Below are 22,108 nucleotides of genomic sequence, written 5' to 3' on the forward strand. Positions count from 1 at the left end.
ACTATAAAGTTGAGAGCCCAGGCCTGGGTCAGTACATATAATATATTTGACAGTACTAGTATAAATGCATAATGGCACTTAGTTCTAATATTTAAAGGCATGAGGCAGTCAGGTGGCACAACAGATAGGAGAGCAAGGCCTTGAATCCGGAAGCCTTCCTGGCTGTGAGACCTTGGGCTAGTCATTTGTCCTCTGCCTGCTTCAGGTTTCTCATCTGTAAAATGGGGCTGATAACAGCATCTACTACCCAGGGTTGTGAGAATAAAAGAAGAGGATAGGTGTAAAGTACTTTGCAAACCTTAATAATCAATAATTAATAATAATTAATGATAATATAATTTTCATTTTACTCTATTGGCTTTTGTTAATCTATTTATAAGTTGGGAAATATCTTTGTTTATCTGAGTCTGTGCATTAATGGTAGCATAAATGGGTTGAAAGATATTGTTGTCATTTGAACTTTTCTCACAAGTTTAGTTTATATTTTAACTATATTACATCTTAATAATTTCATATTTTTCTGCAAGATTTCTTTGAGCCTCTTTAAATTGTTCCTAGGATCCTAGGATGTTTAAATTCATCAAAACAAATTATGATTCATTAGAATAAATCTTAATTTCTGACATTAGGATTGGAAAAAAGTCAATATTTTATGCCACAAGTTTTGCTGCATCAATTGACAAAGCTTGGCCATATCCCAAGTTAAAAAAAGTTTCATGTCAAGTATCATGGAATAAATTTGTTTTTATTGTACCAAAATTTTATTTATTTTGATAATATTTATATGAACTGTAAAATACAAGTAATACATTATAGTATAATTTGGTATTAAAGGTTTGGAAAACTTTTACAAAGAAAATATAGGAATTTACAGGAAAATATGTGATAACATTATGTGCTCTAAATTCTTGGGAAAAAATCTGTAAAAATGATCCTACTCAGCCAACATCAAAAGGATATATATGTTCCAATTTTTCTTTTAAAGGTAATGGGTTATAATGTACAATCCTTACTGATCAAATAACATATGTACCTTTGAGATAGTTACTCAGGAATAAAGATACAGTGTGTGACATGGAACATAGCTGTCTGCAGGGAGTTAATTGCCTTTGAAATATTGCAAACCTGTCACTGTAACCTAATTACACCATGCTCTAACAGAGTTGTAGAAATTTTAAAATAAAAATCAGTTGGATAAATAAGCCTTTTCCCCAGTATTAGCTTTTACTATCAATTATTTTACCAAATGTATATTTAAACTACATCAAATGCAGGGAGAATAAAATTTCAACAAAATAATAACAACATTCATGTCTTTATAATCAAACTATAGCCCATACTAATACTGCTTTGCTGTTGTATATTAAATTGATACATCACATATTACATGTATTCAAAACATTCTGTCCATTTGGTAAGCAGTTTATTTAAGGAAATATTTTTCTTTTGGTGTTTTAGTATTAAGTATATAAGTGTGCATGGTTTGGTAATGATTGCTAGCTCTTGACTCCTAACCTGACTAAGGGAAGCAGGAAAGAAAGTAGAAGCAGGTTAGAAAATGATAATATGGGTTAGTGCAGGGGGAAAATACTTCACTGGTCTGTGAATGACTACTGAGTAATGACTAAGAAGACAGGATAGTTTCAAAATCATTAGTGTCATTTGTAGAGTATGTTTGCAACTCTATAAGTTTTGAACATTTCTCTCATGAACTGAGGGGTGTACTACAATTTAAACATCCTACTAGTCCTCTTAAAACAACAGGAATAAACACTTTTCAATGCAGACCTCAATTTATGGTATCCCTCGAAAATAATCAACATAACATTAGAAGAATATATTTAGTAAGTTTATGTTCATTTAAATATAGTTTTGACACGAAGTACAGATACAGGCATAACTTTACTTTCATACAGAATGCAAATATACTGTGACCCTATAGCACCAAGTTCCTTATGGTAACAAAACCATAAAATATGGTAAAAAACAGAAACAACATTTTGGATAATTAAATGGATTAGTTCATAATGTCTCTTCAGGTTTACTTTTAAGATACTACTACTTATATAAAATGTTTTTGTTTCTTGATAATAAAATATTAGAATAATTTGATAGGTTTTTAAAAACTATAAGAAGTTTAGTAAACAAAATATCTAAGATAAACTATACATTCTTGATTATGATTTTGGTTATGCAGTATTTTAACAAACATTTAGTTTGTGTACTAAAGTGAAGAAACAAGAAATATAAAAATGCAATGATAGAAATTGGCTTAATATGTAAACATTAGAAACTCTGTAAACACATACTTACTATATCACTGAGCAAGAATAAAGAGTGAATATTGAAACAGTGAATCAATGAAACAAATTGTACTTAGTTTTCCAGGGAACAAATGAAAAACACTGCATTATTAATCTTTCCTTGGATGTTTGCAAAAATGGATTTTCAGGTTTCCTTTATAATTAGCAATTATAAAATTTAATAATTTTTTTTGACTATTCAGATGAACCATAAGGACAAAAAATTTAATATTTTTCATTCAATGCAGTTGTGAATTTTAACTTTACATGCAACTTATAAAAATACTATGTTTAATAAACTGTATGTTACCAAAAGCTAAAAAGAGATGTCTGAAAGAGCTTTTAAGAGAAAGAAGTAATTATAAAATATAGGTAACACTTTCTAAAGTTTTCCAAATATATTGAGCAGTAAGGTGCTTTAGGCAATATATATAATAATAAATAGCTGAAAGCAGCACTAAATATATTGCAAAAAATTATATTTAAGTTTTCAACAATTTTTTATGTTTTTGTTCTTAGAATGTATCAATTTTTTTTTACACCTGACACTTCTTACATAAATGTTTTCACAGTTACAATTTCAGTAGTCTAAGAACTGCCTGAAGAATATTGTAACAGAGGTAATTGTTGAGGGAAAAACAATATTTTAGGCACAGAATATTTAAATCACATAATTCCAATTCAAAAGAAAAACTTTATCTTTATGATATGAAGATATTCATACAAGAATACTGTTTAGGATGTTACTTTAAAAGTGAAGTTGTTTCACTATAAAATTGTTTAAGTATTCATATCTTCTTATAGTTTTACATCATTTATTCAATATTTATGAAAATAGCTAAGTTTGAAGTAGTTCCCTAGAGAATTTTAAGTCAAAATTTCATTTGTAAAACTGCAGCAGTTAAACTATAGAGACATTGTTATTTATATTCTAATCAACCCCATCAAAACCCTGAGTGTTTTCAATTGCTATTTGAAGCTTATCCCATAAGTCTTCAAATGATTCATATGGAGGCAAATCCAAACGATTAAAGCTGAAAGAACAGACAAATATTGAGATCAGAAGTTAAAAGTGAAGGAGAGTTATATTTCTGTCAAATATAGAGGCTATGACAGATTTTAAGGGCAAAAGTGTCTATCATTATCACAAAACAAGGGCATTCTATAACATGAATTTCATCCTAGCTATGTTTTGGTGGGATATTTCTTCCTTTTGTTCTGGTGAGTGAATCTAAATCTCTCAGGTCCTCTCCCAATATCTCTACAATTGGGTGGGATGTTCCTTTTTTGCCCTAATTAGCCTTTACTCAGGGGCAAAGGAGCCATATTGCAATGGTTTGCCTGGGCCAGTGGTGTCAATCTCAAATATAAAAGGGAGGTCACTAATCCACCTATAAGGATACCTGTAGGTTCCATGGTGACTTAGTTTTTAAATGTAATATTTATATTTTACTGAATTTTTATTTATTTTGTTAAATATTTCCCATTTATGTTTTGATCATTTGGGTTACACTCACAGGTACTGAGGATGTGGCCTCTGGGTTGTCAGTTTAACACTTCTGGTCTACATGACTGGGTCACTTGAGGTCTGAAGTATGGACCTACTCAATTTCCCGATGTATATAAGATGTCTTTTCATTGGGCACACTCACCAGTTACTTAAGAGTGGGGAGATTAAAATGCCAAGTCTCTCTAAATCTAAATCATTTTTGCTAAAAGTAGATTTGTTTTTGAAGGGATTTGTTAATCAAATGCCACTATAATAAAATATTTACCAGGTATGTGCTCTTGGTAGTTTTTCAGGAGTACCCCACTGTTCCACTGTAAAAAACTGTGGTCCATTTGAACCTATAAGGAAAAATAATTTTTGGTTTCACTCATTTTATACAAGAATCTCTCATAAAACATGCAACTTATTTTAACAAGGAACTAATTTTGCTTGTCTCAGTAAGTTTGAATTTAAGAAGTTGGTACTAAAATGCCTGATCCCAATTTTTTGCATAGAGACAGATTTTAGTTTGATGTGGTAAAATCATAATCTGGAGAAAGCAGTGAATGATCTGACTAGATAACTTTTTCCAAGGGTATGCACAGGGATAGGGGGAAATATGGGGAAACCACTGCCTTTCTTGCCACTTAAAATTTATAGGTCATGACAGTCCCAGAAGTGCTGATATTCTTTTAAAACTAGGTAGGGAGCTTCATAGGGCAGTAGCCATACCAATCTAGTCTGATCTGGTCCTAGGACTGGGTTTTTTTTTTTTTTTTTTTTCATTTATAAAGGTAGCTTCAATAGCTTGATATTATACGGGCCATCCCATTATATTCCCCTTATTATTTCAATGATTCTGATCTATGGGGATCACCAATATATATCCATTTATGATTTCCAGATTGCTGGAGGCCTGGAAATGATCACATTATGCAATATTTCCTTTTTCTTGGCTACTTAACAAACATTTGCTATTTTAAAGCAACTTTTGCTTAATTTTTTTTTTTTTACTACTAGGTGATTTCTGGTAGGGATGGTAGAGCAGGAAAACAGAATGAGTGTCCAGGCTTCTTTTTTAGGTACAAAGAACTGCGTTGCATCTCCTGAACTGCTCTTGGTAGTCTTGAATGTGGAAAAGAAAACTTTGTAGATATTTTCAAGATAATTCTAAAATACTCAGAACCCAATAAGTCTAATACTTTAGAAAAACTGGAAGTAATCACAAAAGGTATTAGAGAAGTTAAGATAATAGATGGAAGAACACAAGTATCTGGTTTTTTTTGTTTTTTTTTAAATCAGGTTTACACTAACAACACCTTATTGCTCTGACAACTCTTATTCAAGGAAACAGCATCTGAAGTGGAGAACTCCAACTTACAAGAAATTTTTGAAAAGTCTGTCACTGTCTAATAGCTGTTCTTGAAGTTTGATACATGTTTAAATTCTTTATAAAACATACTGATTTTATGTTTAATATTTATATCTTTATGCATTTTTAAAAAAGACTATTTTCTCAAACAAAAATTTAATATTATTATTTTAACAGATATATACATATATTTTAACATATGTTAACATATGTAACATTCTCAGGTTTTGTCACATTTGATAATAAAAATAGAACAATTTTTCAATTCACTAGGAAATAGGTGAAAATAATTCTCCTTATACTACTATTATACTACTGCCACTATTGTGCAGATCAGCTCTTCACTGTTAACCCACACATCAGGCTTCAAAAAAATGTAAATGAATACAAACAATTCTTGTAATAAACTACTCCATCCTTCCAATGTTTATTTTTTTTTAGTTTGTGAATAATGGCTTATTTGTTGAATGATCATAACATATTTCTAAGTTTTGGGTTTGTATTTATTTATTAAAGTAAAAAAGATGGTGTCAATCCAGAAGCCAATTTCCAAAAGAATGAACAATGAATGAACAATTTATTTAAAAAAATAGTGCTTTGTGGTTTACATTTGGTTTTGATTCATTTGATATTTCTGAGGGGTGGTGGAAACCTTATTCATTCAGCAGATTTAATTTCCTTTGAATTTATAAAAATAGTAAAGAATGATTCCACTAAGAACTTCCATGTTTACATTTGAACATACAAAAATTGGATGTCCTAAAAATCAATTTGTCTTTTTTGAAAAAAGGAACATTCTTTAATATAGCCTGTGGGATTCATAGATAGCTGCAAACTGGAATAATGAAAAGCAACAGAATGACAGGAAAGAAAGTAGATCAGGAGGAAGGATCTCAGGTATGAAATAGGCCTTCTGCCTTTGTTAATCCATTGGCTAACAACAAATTAAGAGGCAAGCGATGATGTCTAAGAAGGGGCATGAAATCCTTGAAAAAGAAAAGAACAACAAATTAAATAAGATAAGAGAGTGGGGAATTGATTAAACACAGAAGTTAGCTTTCTCTTTTAAAAATAGATTTCTGTTTTTTATTCTGAATTTGGCAAAACAACAAACATGAATATTATACATAAAGAAGAGATAGAGATATTTATAAAAAATTGCTACCATATATATATATATATAAAAGTTGATGACCCTCCATTTTTTTCCTTTTTTTTTTTTTAGCAATGGTTATCAATTATTAATTTCTTTATTTTATCTTTCTTTTTTTCTGAGTAGTTAATGCTTGGTTATTACTAAAGCAGCTATTTTCTTATAAGTTTTATACTAATAAAAATAAAGATTAAATAAGAACACTGAGCTTCTGGGAGAAGAGAAAAGGAAATTTCATCACACAATACTTCTTTGACTTTTAAAACTTAAAGCTTATCTTATCCATATCTAGTCTTGACTGCCAGCCCTGGAACAAATTATAATCCTTTTTTCCATTACGGAGAATAAGTTTAATCCTAGCTACAGTTTTTGGAAAGATATTTTTTTCTTCTTTTTATCTGTTAATGTAAACTAAATGCCACATTTGCACTTTTTCTAGGGAACACAACACTGTAACCTCTCACAGATAAAATGTACCAAAGTCATTTTGATTTTTTTTCTTTTTCATAGAAATAAATCTGCAATTTTATGCTATCAGGAGTTGGCAAACTATGCTCCTGCTTTTGTATGGACTGAAAATTAGAAATAGTTTTTATATTTTTAAGGAAAGTTAAAATATAAAACCATTTTTAGCTCTCAGGCATACAAAAAACAGGTGGTGGGCTAGAGTTAGTCATAAGACTGTAGTTTGCCAACCCTTGATAGACTTCAATGAGAAAACAGGTTCTGACCTGTAAAACTTCATATTCTAGAGCCAACTTACCATTTATATATCTACTTCAAACTTTCAGGGTTACTTTTAAACGTTTCCTCTAAAAATTTAGTGTACTGTTTTTGCAACAGAATTTATAATGAGAATTTAAAGATGGTACATAATTTATGGAATATTTTCAGGATTTTTCTATTCTCGTTTTCAATATTAAAAGTATAGACACAAATATATTTTGGCTTACCCCATATCTTATTTAAATTATGGCAGAAAAAATTCCCATTTCATTTTAGAAGATAAGCATTGTGCACTTGATATTGCAAACTTCTAAATTAATCTAAGCAGTGAAAAAGTCCATACATTTTAGACAATTTCTTTCCTATTGCTGGTATTACTTAGTTTATGGTTTTTGAATGGAAAACCCTTACCATATAGTTCAGCAAATCCGTTCATGGGTACACGTGATGTACCAGTAACAAACTGAAGCAATCTTATTCTTTTCTCTGAATCCATCATTAAAACAGCCTGAACAAGATTTAAAACAAAAACAAAAACAAAACTCAAAAGAGCTTATTTTATGGACACTTGAAAACAGGATTTTGAAGCATAGTATCATTAAGTTGCTATAGTCACTTTTTCCATGTGTAAGATTTTTTTTTTTTATATTTGCACCTTATGCCAGCTAAGACTGGCTGATTGGATTTCTTTTTTTTTTTTTCTTTAGTTAAAATACTTGTCTCTAAGATGGTCAAGGGAGTAATTCCTAGATATTGGGTGGTAATGTGAAAGGCTGGGAAAAAAAAAAAAAAAACAACCCTTCTTATAGATTTGTCTTCTACTGTCTTTCAAGTAAGTTTTCCTGAATACAATATATACTTTGGTTTCTTATGAAAATGAACTGGATGATGCAGGACAAAAGCACTAGAGTAAAAATAGTGACTCGGCTCTAGTCTCAACCTTGGCTGCTTAACTAATCTGAGTCTTAGTTTCTTTATCTGTAATGTTATGCCACAGTTCTCAGTTTCCCTAATTATCCTGACCCAGTCTTGACTCAGTTTCTCTGCTTCTCAAGGCTCAGTCCTGCAAAACCTCCCCTCCCTCTTACTCAGAATATTTGATAAGGATAAAAGATCTTGTTTCAGAACATCAGAATGCCTCTCCCCATCCCAAGAAATTGGAGTGTCAGATAACGTCTTATCAAGATGCCTCTCCTCATTCTGGGATTCCTCCCTCCATTATGTCATGTCATCTCATCTCCAGTGGCTCTCAGTACCCTGACTCTGCCCCTGCCTCAGTCTACCCCCTTGAGTCTGAACTATGTGTATATATGTCATTGAGAACTCACATTGTTTGCTGAATTCTTAGAGACGAGAGTCTCATTCAGAGCTGGGACCAAACCATGGATCCATTTGGTCCCAGGAAATCTCTCCCTTTCAAATAAATTATGAAATACTCTCTAATCTCTATCTTGTCTCAGTTCCTCCAGCATTATATTTTGGAGGCCCCAGTGAGATGTAAGAAAATGAGGAGGATTAGAGATAAGAGACTTTCAGATCTCCCCCGTGGGCCTCAGGGTGGCTGGGGATCTGGGTTCTTTGCTTGGAGAGGCCAGCCCTCTGGATTTTTTTCCAGAGCCTCCGGGAAAGAGCAGTTTCCAGCCACAACTGTGCCTGAGGCCTGACGGCGGACACTCCATTTCGGCCATGGGAGAGTAAGTCTGGATGTCTTAAGACCTGTTCTGTCTGTCTGTCTGTGCTAGCATCTGGATTCCCAGAATTATGAAATGCTGATGGGCATAAATTCTGGGAGTGGGGTCCTCTGGACGCAGTGAGCACTACCTGGGTGTCTCCTAAGACACATCTGGTTCTGTGTGCCAGTTGGCACAACTCCGGGCATTCCAGAGTATAAATCTGGGTATCTTTTTTTAAGAGACCATCTGGCTAAAAAAAAAAAAAAAAACAAAAACAACTCCATTTGGATTCTGGGAGGGAAGACTCTGGAGCTGACAACTTCCCTCAGGGCTATCCTTTCCAGATAGCCCTTGGTCTGTGTTAAATGTTTTGTTTTATGTTGTAACTGCTCACTCAATGTTTGAATGTGACCTGTTTGTCTGTCCTGTTGGTTCAGAGCTCTGCTAAATTAAGAGATTTGGGAATCAGCTGTTTCAGTGTTGCAATTATAGTTAGTATGACATTTGCTTGTGATCTTAAACTTTTAAAAACTGGCACTTGGGTAGTTTAAATTCAGGCGTGGCTTGGATTGAGCTACTCTAGATAAGGCCTCTGGAGAACAAAAGGCGTTTATGCTAATTGATTTGAACTCTGGCTAGAGAAACATCTGATTAGAAATTTTAGGATGATTTTAAAATTGTGGGAAATAATTTGAGTGTTTCCTATGCAGGCTAGATTTAATTATCTTTGAATGTAAGATCTTAAGAAATTGTTGGAGTGAAGTTCTGTCAACTTACCTGAAAGGGGTCATGTGCCTCTAATTAAGGTAAAGAAAGGTCTGACTTTTCTAAAGGCTTCAACTCTGGCTTAGGAAAAGTCCACTGGGAAGGGTGACCACGTGAAATCCTCACTCCCCCACCCCCCACCCCACTAAAGGTTGGATGGGGTAGGGATCTTTTGTCTTCAAAGGTGAAGATTAAACTCACCCCCACTGCTCTCTGCTACTCCAGGTACAAACAGGCCTACTTAGCCTGGGGTGAAGGTTAGCTTGCCTTCCCTCCCCCCTGCCTCTTTGGAAGTAGAGTGGGGGGAAGGGCGGCCATGTGGAATTTCCCCCCCCCCCCACACACACACACACACTAAGTGTGCTCAAACCTCTTTATGCAGAGGCTTGACTTTGGCAAAAGATTTCAAGAGATAGGCCTGATTTTAAGTTAATTGATGTATAATTTGGTAGGGCTATTTCTAAAACTCTAAAGGATATTTTAAAGAATCTTTCAGATTCTTTTCTGTAGAATTGAGTATTCTGTATAAGTTTAACTGATTGTATACTGAGATTATGCCCATCATTTAAAGGAAGGGCTTCTGAAAATTTTACATATATATATAATGTAATATGGAATATTTGTATATGTATTGGTTATTTTTAAAAGCAAACTGATTTGTATGTAAAATGTTCACTTATGGAAACATCTACTTAGGTATATAAGAAGTGAACATACTGAGACAAATTCTGTTATAAATATAAGGTTATAGTAAATATCTATTTAGGATTTATCTGAAACTTCAGCTAATGCAATGTGTTATTAGAAGTAAAATTCTTTGGGCTTATAATTAATGCTATTTGGGAGTTTTAAAGCTCCACCTTCTGACAGTTAGTGGGACAATTAACTGGAGTAAAAATGAATTAAAGCTATTTTACCCTGTTTTGCTGAAAGTTAAGTTTTAACTGCTTATCTTATGGTTGTGTCCCTGCATTTTTTCCTCCTGTGACTAATTTCTATAATCAGAGTAATGGTCAATAGAAACTGTTAATGCAATTCCATTATGTCATACCTTGCTATTTCCAATCAGGTTATATATAATCATTATATTCTAAATACTTGGGCAAATAAGTATCTAGTCTGATCATCTATCTGTTACTGAATATTTGTGTCTGTGGATATTCAGATTTTTAAAGGTTTCAAAATAATGAGAGAGCAAAAGCCTAACTGCTGTTTTATCTGTTGGGAAGCTGCTGGCCAATTCATATTGACCTCTTCACATTTTGTATCGGTCTGTTCTAACCTTTACTTGTTAGATTTATGTTTTTTGATCTAGATTTTGGTCAAATTACAGGTACTGACTTGCTTCTGGGACCTAGATCAGCTTTGATTGCTAGCATGCCAGGCCATACCACATGTATCCTCTGCATGGACTGAGAGTCTCCTGCCAGTGTCCAGCCTGAAGCAGTTTTCGTCCCTTACCCCTGATGGACTGATATAGGGAATTTAAGAATCCTGATTGGGTCATCTATTACTGTGTGTTTAAAATTTGGGATGGATTTGTTAAAACTGTTTAACTATTGCTGTATGTTTGAAGGATTTTTAGGAAATTGACTGTACTAGTCTGTTATGTATAGGAATTTTGATTCACTCTTGGGATTTATATGTGGAATGGTCATTTGATAATTCCTTTTCTGTGGAAAAAAAGGGAGGAAGGAAGCTGGTTGAAACTGGTCAGGAAATTGGGGAAAACTGATATATTTTTCTTAGCCACTTCTGCCCAGCCCCCTATTTTATTAGTTCAGATTGAATTGGAAATTATTTAAACAGTCCTTTTCGTTTTTACTCCTTGCTTAAAATTTCCTGGACTATGATTTGCTAGTTAAATTTTAACTGTGAAATCCCTTATTCTGCTGGAATTGCCCTGGCAGACTCAGTTTTAGAGATTATTCTTTAGAAACAACTAGAAATCAGACACCTGTCCTGGGACTGGCAGTCTCTCTGATCTGTTTCTCTACTCCTATTACCTCAGTTCCTTAATTAGCATTAATATCTGGCTTCTAATAGTTCAGGGTTGCCTGCTTTGATCTAACTGTGTATATACTCTGACACTCTGTTCAGAAATCTGTTTCCTAGTAGCAGCTCTTGTTCTATAGAGAGAGGACAGCCTGGAGCTACTCCAGGCCCATTTTTCCCCCCTTTGGAGTCCCTGACAGACTTGTGGTACACTCTTAGGGAAGTAGGACTGTCTTGAACACTGCTACTCAGCAGAGGCCGAGTTTAATGCACAAATGACCACAGAACACACAGCAAACTGTCCATCTCAAACTGGATTCTCTGGCTAAGATGCCCCGCAACTGCAGAGGACCTGAACAGGGAGGCCTGTGTCTCCCTAAATGAGGAATGCTCTTTCATGAGAACGACTCTGGGCTTATCAGGGAGAGACAGGTCTTTGCCAGAAGTCGTTGCATTTTTGTAGTTTTACTTCGGTTTATTTGCTTCACATAGGGTTGGTCAAAATTTATGGTGCCAAGACCTTCTAGAGGAAGGTAATTCAATGATTTGAATATTCAGGAGAGTGTGGAATGTTATGCCACAGTTCTCTTTTATTGTTCTGACTCAGTTTCCCTAATTATTCTGACCCAGTCCTGAATCAGTTTCTCTGCTTCTCAAAGCTCAGTCCTGCAAAACCTCCCCTCCCTCTTTATCAGAATATTTGATAAGGATAAAAGATCTTATGTTTTAGAATATCAGAATGTCTCTCCCATCAGAATTTCTGATATCCTCTTATCAAGATGCCTCTCCCCATGTCCAGGGTGCCTCCCCCTATAATGTCATCCCCATCTCTGGAGGCTTACCCCACTTAGCACCTAGACTTTGCCCCTGCCTCAGTCTACCCCCTGAATCTGAGCCACGGGTATATATGTCACTGAGAACTCTGATTGTTAGCTGGATTCTTGGAGAGGATAATCTCATTCAGCCTGGGACCAAACCATGGATCCATTTGGTCCCAGTAAATCTCTCCCTTTAAATAAATTATTAAATACTCTCTAATCTCTATCTTGCCTCAGTTTCTCTGGCAGTACAGTAAAATGGAGTTAATAATATTTGTCTAACAGGACTAGTGTGAGGGTTATATAACATGATGCAAATGAAAGCATTTTTGACAACTATAACATAATATATAAATAAATGTGAATGATTGTTGTTGTTTTACTAGTACAAAGTTTAAGCAAATAACTGAGTATCTAAATATTGTCCTTTAACTACACTTCAAATTTTCTTTTGTTTTTATTTGTAAATTTACATGAAAAAATATTAATTATTTGAAAGGATTTTCTTGCTGATAACATTCATTTTAGTTCTAGGCCATAGAAAGTAAATAGGGTCAAGTTAGGAGGAAAGAATTAAGGGCATGAATGTTGAGGACTGGAATATTCCTTTTTGTATCCCAAAATAAAAAGATAAATTATATTACTTAAGTTAGTATTTCTTATCATATATGGAATGGACTCTAGAACTTATCACCAATATAGTAGATATATTCCAGATTATTTTATAAAAATCAGAGCTTTTACTTGCCTTCCAGAACCATTGGATAACTTGATGATTTACACTGTAGCCATTTTTGTATTTTGTGTGTTCCCTCCAGTCATTCACATCTACATCTCCCAATCCACACATAAGTAACTATATAAATAAGAAATGTTAAACAGTAAATCAAGATTAAAATAATATGTATAGAATTTCTACTAAAAATAAAGAGATAACATACTTTACCTCTAGTTCATTTTCATCAAAAATCTTGATGAGATCTTGTGGTATAAGTTCAAAAAAACCCTTACAAATAAAAGACATTTAAAATTTATATTAGACAAATAAAGGATAGAGGCAATTATAAAAAAACCTTTTTCACAAACATGACTATTATAGCTAAGGGAAATAATCAACTAAAAAAAAGTTTTAGGTAAAATAATTCTGATGAGTTTGATAACCTAAGACATATATAAATAACAAAAATAAATAAATAATACTAAAAGCAATTCCTGAACAGTTAAATATTAAAAGGATATGAAAAAGCAGATCTCAAAAGAATTATAAACTAATGATAATCACATGAAAGGATATTCCAAATCATTAAAAATAACAGGAACTGCAAAGCAAAATTAATTCTGAAGCTGCACCAAGCAAAATTGGCAAAAGAATACAAATGAGAATTAGTCAATTTTGAAAGGTTTGCAGAGAGGCCATTAATGCAATGCTGGTGAAACTGAATTGGTATAATTAGTTTGGAAAGCAATTTGGAATTATATAAATAAAATTAATAAACTATTCATACCCTTTTAGCAATAGGTCATTGCTAGGTATATATTCCACTAACAAAAATAAAAATTCTAGATATGCCAAAATATTTATAGGGGCACTTTTTATGGTAGCAAAGAACTTCCATATTCCATATAACAGTATATGCTCATCATTTGAAGAATTGTTAAACAAATTACAGTATATAACTATAAGGGAGTATCACTTTGTTGTAAGAAATATAAAATATGAAGAACAGAGAGAAGTATGGAAATATATGAAGCACTACCTTCCCTTACTCCTTTGCAGAGGTGGGAAATCTATATACAATGTCAAATTTTAAAAATGTTGATTGATTTTAATGTGTTTTTTTTTTTTTTTGTAAAAATTCTATTTTAAGTGAAAGCTCTCTGGGAAGGAATGAGGGATGGAAATCTAGATGATATAAAAACAAAAGATATCAACAAAAATCAATAAGTACTATAAAAAGAAACTTCAGGTTAGAGATGCCACTCCACATTTAGGAAGTAACAAGAATATAACAAATAGTTAAATATACAGACATTAACTTTAAAAACTACTTGCTCATTGTTCTCTGCCAGATAATGGTATATTATCTAAACTAAAATGTTACTTTCTCATATTAAAAAAGACATTACAAAGTTAAGACATTTACTTGATTCTTGTGGGAATTATTAGGACCAATATTATTAAACTTAAGATGCATTTTGAAATTTTAGAAGAACAGATGAAAGTAAAATGAATACCTCTTTAAAAGCAGACATTTGCTTCTGGATTCGGTTTACAAATCGCCATTGTATTACAAGACTAAATGAAAATGTAAAAACGTCAGTATTTTACAATGAAAAGTCAATTAATGCAGTAAAGAATGGAAAGCGAATATAGCAAGAAGGAAATACCTAATTATCTTAGTAGGCTACAAACTTATTACAAATAAGTAACATAGTATTATGATTATAAAGCGATGCTATACTGGGAATGTATAGTAAGAAAATCAGAGCATGAAAAAAATCAGGAAATAATCATTTTGTTAGAATCATGGAATATTTAAAAGTTCAGAGTAACCTAAGACAACTCTGAGATATCACTACACACCTGTCAGATTGGCTAAGATGACAGGAAAAAATAATGATGAATGTTGGAGGGGATGCGGGAAAACGGGGACACTGATGCATTGTTGGTGGAGTTGTGAACGAATCCAGTCATTCTGGAGAGCAATCTGGAATTATGCCCAAAAAGTTATCAAACTGTGCATACCCTTTGATCCAGCAGTGTTTCTATTGGGCTTATACCCCAAAGAGATACTAAAAAAGGGAAAGGGACCTGTATGTGCCAAAATGTTTGTAGCAGCCCTGTTTGTAGTGGCTAGAAACTGGAAAATGAATGGATGTCCATCAATTGGAGAATGGCTGGGTAAATTGTGGTATATGAATGTTATGGAATATTATTGCTCTGTAAGGAATGACCAGCAGGATGAATACAGAGAGGCTTGGAGAGACCTACATGGACTGATGCTAAGTGAGATGAGCAGAACCAGGAGATCATTATACACTTTGACAACGATATTGTATGAGGATGTATTCTGATGGAAGTGGATTTCTCTGACAAAGAGACTTAACTGAGTTTCACTGGATAAATGATGGACAGAAACAGCTACACCCAAAGAAGGAATACTGGGAAATGAATGTGAACTATTTGATTTTTGATTTTCTTCCTGAGTTATTTTTACCTTCTGAATCCAATTCTCCCTGTGCAGCGGGAGAACTGTTCGGTTCTGCAAATGTGTATTTTATCTAGGATATACTGCAACATATTTAACAAATATAGGACTGCTTGCCATCTTGGGGGGAGGGGAGGCGGGAGGGAGGGGAAAAAACGAAACATAAGTGATTGCAAGGGATAATGCTGTGTAAAAATTATCCTGGCATGGATTCTGTCAATACAAAGTTATTATTAAATAAAATTAAATTAAAAAAAAAGTTCAGAGTAACCTTAAAAGTCATCTAGTACAAATCTCTGCCTAAGGTAAGGATCCTCTCAATAGCATCTATGACAGATGATGAAATCTCTATTTGAATAATTGTTTGACCAGCTCATCGTTAGCACATCTAGTAGCTCACTGCTTCACAAAAATGCTTTTTTGAACAGCTCTAATAATTTAATTAAATTGGATAGGCATTTATTAAATACCTACTATACAGAGAGAAGATCTATAAGAGTCCCTATCATCAAGAAGCAAGCATTCAAATAGGGGAATATAACATTTTTGCAAATATAAAGGAAAGATTTGAGGATGCAGAAAAAAAAAAACTATTAACTAAAGGAATCAGGGAGAACTTCCCATAGGAAGGAGGTGATCCCTGAGCTGATCCTTGAAGGACTGCTGGGCAATAGTTCTAAAAAAAGAAGTAAAATTACAATGTCAGGTTTGGAGAATGAGAAACTAGGAAAATTCAGCTGAAATTATGTGAAAAATAATGCAGAGTTAAAATAATTATAAAGTTGCTTCTTTGATTGAACCAAAATTTGCCTTTTTTAGAATTCCTATGCATTTTTCTACTTCTAAATCTGTATTTTTATTGTTCATTGATTATTAAATTGGCTTTAACTCTTTATGATCCCATTTGGAGTTTTCTTGGCAAAGATAGTAGAACAGTTTTCCATTTCCTTCTCCAGATCACTTTACAGATGAAGAAACAAAAACAAATAGTATTATGTGAATTGCCCAAATTTACCAGGCTAGTAAAGGTCCTAATTGAACTCCCAAGAAGTCTTCTTGACTCCAGGCCACTTCGTTGCCCTTAATTCTTTGATTTACATAGTATAAACTGAATTGTTCTTTTATGTGACAACCTTTCACGTATTTTAGGAAAACTCTCATTACATTATCTTCCCCCTTTCTTGATTCCTTCACCTCTTCTTTATGATTTTCTTTTTATTAATAATTTTCTCAATAAATCCTCAAATGATGCTGTTTATAGACTTTCCTTTGGAATGCTCTAATTTGCCAATGTTCCTTGTAAAGTAGGGTTCTTTAAACTGACTATAATATGTCAAAATGTCTGCCTACAACAGAGAATGGTACTATCATGTCCTACACTAGACATTGCTCAGGATAGAATACTGTGTCAAACTTCTCTTTCTACATTTTGTGGAAAAAATGAAGAGAATCCAAAGTAGAAAAACTAAAATAATTCAGAAACTATGGGAAAAGATTAAAAGAATCTGGTTGAGAAGTTTAGAGAAAGGAAGGTTAGGGATAACTGAAGTACATGAAGAATTATTACAAGGTTACCTACCAGATATATCTCATGTGAACAAAGGATTAAATAAGAAGAAATGGGCTTACATTATGGTAGTAGAGTGGTTCAATTTGTTAATGTGAAATAGCAAAATACTTACTGAATATATTCTTTTTTGTTTTTATTGGTAACAACTATTTCAGATCCACCATTTTTTAATTCATGTTGATGAGTCTAAAAATAAACATAGAATAAATAAATATATTTGATTTTGTGAGAAAACGGATGGCAAAATATGCACTTTAAGCTACATCAAAGTACTTTAAATTAATTTTTTAAAGTCAAAACTTAAGATGTTAGGTTAAAGAAGTTACGTCACAAAATATTTTGTCCTAGAAAGCTTTTTTTCATTTAAGAAAAGGATATCAAGTACAGGGGAAGGAGATTCCATGGAATACAGAAATGTATAGCATATGTATCTTTTACCCTTTGTATATTTATTTTATAATTCATATTGTTTCATTTAGTTAGTATTTACAAACCTGCCCAAAGAGTTCTTCATCAACTGTAAACCTCAGGTCAAGTTCTGCTGGATCATTCTCAAGAATCCATCTTAGTGAATTATAATATTCACTGTCCTTTAAGACAAATGATTGAATATTTAAAAGATTGAATATTTAAAAGTTATATACTGCTCCTCTATAACTCTACTTTTTATTCAAACTTGACTATTAGCCATTTTCTTACTTTGTTTTTCACTCTCCCAACCCAGTACATCTAGGTAGGTTATCTTCCACACATGGAATGCCCATTCTTCATTGAAATATTTCTCTTTTTTTCAAGCCTAGGTCAAGTACCATTTGAACTACAAAAGCTTTCTTGACCTAGCCAATCCCTACCCTGCTCCCTCCACAGATGAAATTTCTCCTCAAATTTTCTTATAGAATTGTTTGACTCTCCTATGGCCTTGATAACATCTTACTTTAGATAGTATTTATTTGTGTGTACATAATATCCCTCTTTTCAAAAGAAACCTCTTTGAGGGCTAGGAACGGTATTGTTTTTCACCTTCATAGTCTCAGTTCTCTATAACATGTCTTGTACCTAGTAAGTTCTTAACAAAAGTTTGTTGAACTGAATTTAAGGATCACAACCTAATTTTTGATCTTAAAGATGTATTCCATTCATAATAAGAAACATGTTAACAAATGTATTTGGAATTTAAAACCCCAATAACTCCAACTCCCTAAAAAACCCTTTCTATTTCAAATTTATAATTATTTTGAAACTTCACTGTTCCTAAATTGCAAATGACAAAATTAATTAAAATACTTACCACAGATTCCATATCATGGAGTGTTATTGGTTTATGCAACATCATTTTGTAAAATGGACGAATAAAAAAACCTTTCAAATAAGAGATTTAAAATTATTAATAAAATGGAAAGAATGACAAATTTTTTTGAAAACTTAGGAGTTACCAATAATACTAACCATCTAAAAGTTTGCCATGATAAACTGCCATTCCAGCTACCCGGCCTATAAACTTGAAGTAGGAGAGATGATCTTCATTACACAATCCAGAATTTGGATTTATCTGCAAGGTATAGTTATCCCTATAAAGAAAATAATATTTTAAATACCACCCTCTTTTAAAAGTTACTGATACAATGATAAATAATGCTGAAAGTTTTTATAGCAATTTTTATTTCCATTAGAACCATAGTTGGGTTTAAACAGTTTTTTTTTTTTAAGAGTGGACCAATTCTAAAATTGTTTCTATTGCACATTTTTTTCTTTCATGGCCTATCATGACACATTCTTTTCTTGGATCAAAAAGGATATAAGATTTTCATGCATAATAAGATAACTTAACAAATGATGGCAAAATGTTTTTAATAGTAGATGTAATAAAAAAAATTGTCAATTTCCAGCAAAATCAAGCTTCCATTGTAACCAACCTTAGAAATTCAAATCATTGTTCCTTTAAAAATAGTGATAAATGGTGACTGTGTAAAGTATTTTATAAAAAATTAATTCCATTATAAGAACATTATTAATCTGGAAATCTCCAAGGTACTAGAATAGTGATTTTTATTTTGTTCATTTATTATAACAGCACTTACGTAGCAGAATATTCAAATAACCCATAATAAGGGTTAAACATTTCTTTCGATAATAGGAAGAACCATTCTCTGGCCACTCCTCCATAATCTAATCCTTTTTCACCATCAAACTCAATCCATAGCCTCGCTTTAAGGTAGTCTGCTCTCTTCACAGCTATGATTCTTCTGTAAGAATCTTCAAGAACTGTATTGCGGCGAAGTTTCATTTCAAATCGATTTGGAATGTCATTCTGAAAATCCAGAAAAGAGAGTAATTTTAACTTAAGCTAAAATATATATGAAAATAATATTGCAACCCATGGAATTTCATTATAATTTAGGGCTCTCTTCTACCCTGTGCGTAAGTCATAATGCTAATATTAAGCCAGTCAGATAGGAAGACAATGTCAGCTCATGTGATGTGTTGTGAAACAGCTCATGGGCTAAAACAAATATGAGTAAGCAACATCTTTCAGGTGAAGATGGCCCTTTAAAGTTGGAGGGAAGAGAGGCAAGGAAGTAGGGGCAAAGTCTAGGAAATTAAGGAGGAATTAAAGGAGAAATTAGGCTGGGTGCTTGTCCAGACAAACTCATGCATGTCTACTGACCAGCTACATGGTGAGATGGAAGGAAAGTATACTTTTTAGATATACAAGTAAGACAGTCTAAGGGCAACATTTGTATATGACTGTGAGAGCAGGATGGGTGATTACAGCTCTTGCTCACATCACAAAGAATTGTTTAAAACAAATTTCTTCATAATTTATTATCAGTAAATGTTTAATTTGTAACAAGTAAACTTTTTTCCTACCCACAACCTCATTTCATTCAAGAAATTTTCCACTCAAGAAAATTCCCATTTTCACCCAAGATTTTTTTTGTGTGTGTGTGACTCTGGGTATATAGCTATGTAAAATAGGTATATGAATCAAACATTTACTGATAATAAATCATAATTTTATGACCTCCACATTTAGTCATGAGACCCTATATGGGGTTGCAACCCACAATTTAAGAAGCTGGGATCTAATTCAACAGATAAAAAATATTACAGAGAATTAACTTGTACTTTCTTAAACAACTCCAGTGATAAGGAACTTACAACATTGACAAGAAGTTCATTTTTGGACATCTTTAATTGTTATTATACTCATTCTTGTACTAAACAAAAATATACCTGCCTATTGTTCTTTGTTCCATCAGATACCAAGAAGAGTAAGTATGATACTACTCCATCATGTGATAATCCTTTGTATGATTTGAAAAAAATTGTAATTTTCTTTCCCACCTTTAAGTCTTGTCCTTCCTCAGGACAAAAATTCCAAATTCATCAACCAATATTTAAATCACATGTTTTATCTCTTTACCATCCTGGATGCTCTTCTATGGACATGCTGCAACTTGTCTTAATTATTTCCTATTTACTCAACACTGTAAAAGGTATTTTGAATAATGCAAGCTTTTATTTCTCAAGGAACTTACAATACAGTTGGGGAAAAAAAAGAATGACAAAAATATGATAAAATTACAGAACAATAAGCAACAGTAAATAGTTGAGTGCTAAACTGGGTCAATTAGACATTGAAAACTATGACTTTAGAGAACAGACTTATTTTGGGTAGGAGATATCAGAAAAGGCTTTATAGGGAAATAGTCTTGAAGGAAGGCATGGAAGGATGAATAGGATATGGATTGTTGAAACAAAAGAAGTCATCTTATGTAGGAAAAGTAGCAGCAACAAAGATAACAAGTAGGAAATAAATATAAGTGCAAAAGAAAATGAGAGGATCAAAGTGACTGGAACTGAGGTTATAAAATAAATAATGGTAAGAGGAAAGTTGGATAAATAATGGATCTAGGTTTAGAAGGACCTCAAATTTTCAGATGAGTTCAGATATGATTAAATCTGTAGAAGATGTACTATGCTTTGTTCTTGCTTTTTAAATGTTTTATTGATGTCTTTTATTTTTAAATTAATCATTTTTTACAAATACACTCCTTCCCTATGAGTGCATAAGCATGATCAAATTGTTATTTTAGGAAGAGTCTCAAACTAGTATTCAGGATAGTTTTAAGATGAATAAACACTGGACTCAATAAGAGCAGTATTGCAATATTTGGTGTATAAGGTAATGAAGGCCATATCAGGATGCTGGCAATAGGAAGGGATAATAAAGAGAAAATTTGAAAGAAAATAAAGAGAAAAATTTGAAGGGAAAAATGATATAAAAGAAAATGATCCTGTGAGTTTAGAGAAATAAGTCAAACTTTGCTATAAAGTTTTAATGCTGGATGAAAAGAATAGTGATATCATATCATTGTTATAAAATGAGGAATCTGGCATGGAATTTTCAAATACTTTTCGTTCCTTCTCATCCCACTTTTCTCCGTCTGAGAGAAAGCATAGTGTAATGGACAGGATACCAGACTCAGAATCTGGAAACCCTTGATCTATATCCTAACTCAGCCAGCTGCATAGCCATGGACACAACCTCTCTAAATTTCAACTTACGTATCTGGGAATGAAAAACAATAAGAAATGCGATACTTATTTCACAGAGCGGCAGTGTCAAATGCAATAATATAAATTTCCTTATGAACTTTAAAATCTGTTGTCAATTATATATGTCTGTTGAGAGCACTTGTTTGTATTCTGTGCCAAAGCCTGTTGACACTGTCAGGTTTGGGTTTCTTCTCACCTGCCTTTACTGACAAGGTCCCTTTCACTTCTAGCTCACTTTACTATGCTTTTCTGAAATATGAACTTTGATGTGGCAGAAAGAGCATGAACTGAGATGATGACTCCTGGCTCCTACTTATACTAAGCTATGTTTTAGACAAGCCACTTAACCTCACTGTTACAGTTTCACTTTCTCTATTTGTAATTAGGGATAATATCTCTACCACTTATCTTACTGAGTGGTATAAAAAGAGTAAGTTGTAAAATGTAAAGTGCTATAAAAGTGTGAACTCTTATC

The 22,108-nt window shown here is 32.9% G+C and overlaps 1 protein-coding gene across 5 annotated transcripts in view; it reads right to left on the reverse strand.

Annotated features, from left to right (window-relative positions):
* Nucleotides 1-1,827: 1,827 nt before the first annotated feature.
* NEDD4 (NEDD4 E3 ubiquitin protein ligase) overlaps nt 1,828-22,108 on the reverse strand; it is a 113,087-nt gene continuing 92,806 nt past the window's right edge. For all 5 annotated transcript variants that reach the window (XM_051980705.1, XM_051980704.1, XM_051980702.1 and 2 more), the window contains 11 exons: nt 19,152-19,381; nt 18,520-18,641; nt 18,362-18,432; nt 17,568-17,663; nt 17,186-17,259; nt 14,530-14,590; nt 13,241-13,300; nt 13,043-13,150; nt 7,455-7,551; nt 4,079-4,151; nt 1,828-3,337 (listed from right to left, as the gene is read on the reverse strand). In XM_051980705.1, the coding sequence (XP_051836665.1) occupies nt 3,235-3,337; nt 4,079-4,151; nt 7,455-7,551; nt 13,043-13,150; nt 13,241-13,300; nt 14,530-14,590; nt 17,186-17,259; nt 17,568-17,663; nt 18,362-18,432; nt 18,520-18,641; nt 19,152-19,381 (1,095 nt within the window). In that variant the 3' untranslated portion in view covers nt 1,828-3,234. The remainder of the gene's footprint in view (nt 3,338-4,078; nt 4,152-7,454; nt 7,552-13,042; nt 13,151-13,240; nt 13,301-14,529; nt 14,591-17,185; nt 17,260-17,567; nt 17,664-18,361; nt 18,433-18,519; nt 18,642-19,151; nt 19,382-22,108) is intronic.

The sequence above is a fragment of the Antechinus flavipes genome, chromosome 2 (assembly GCF_016432865.1).
Source record: "Antechinus flavipes isolate AdamAnt ecotype Samford, QLD, Australia chromosome 2, AdamAnt_v2, whole genome shotgun sequence".
NCBI lineage: Eukaryota > Metazoa > Chordata > Mammalia > Dasyuromorphia > Dasyuridae > Antechinus > Antechinus flavipes.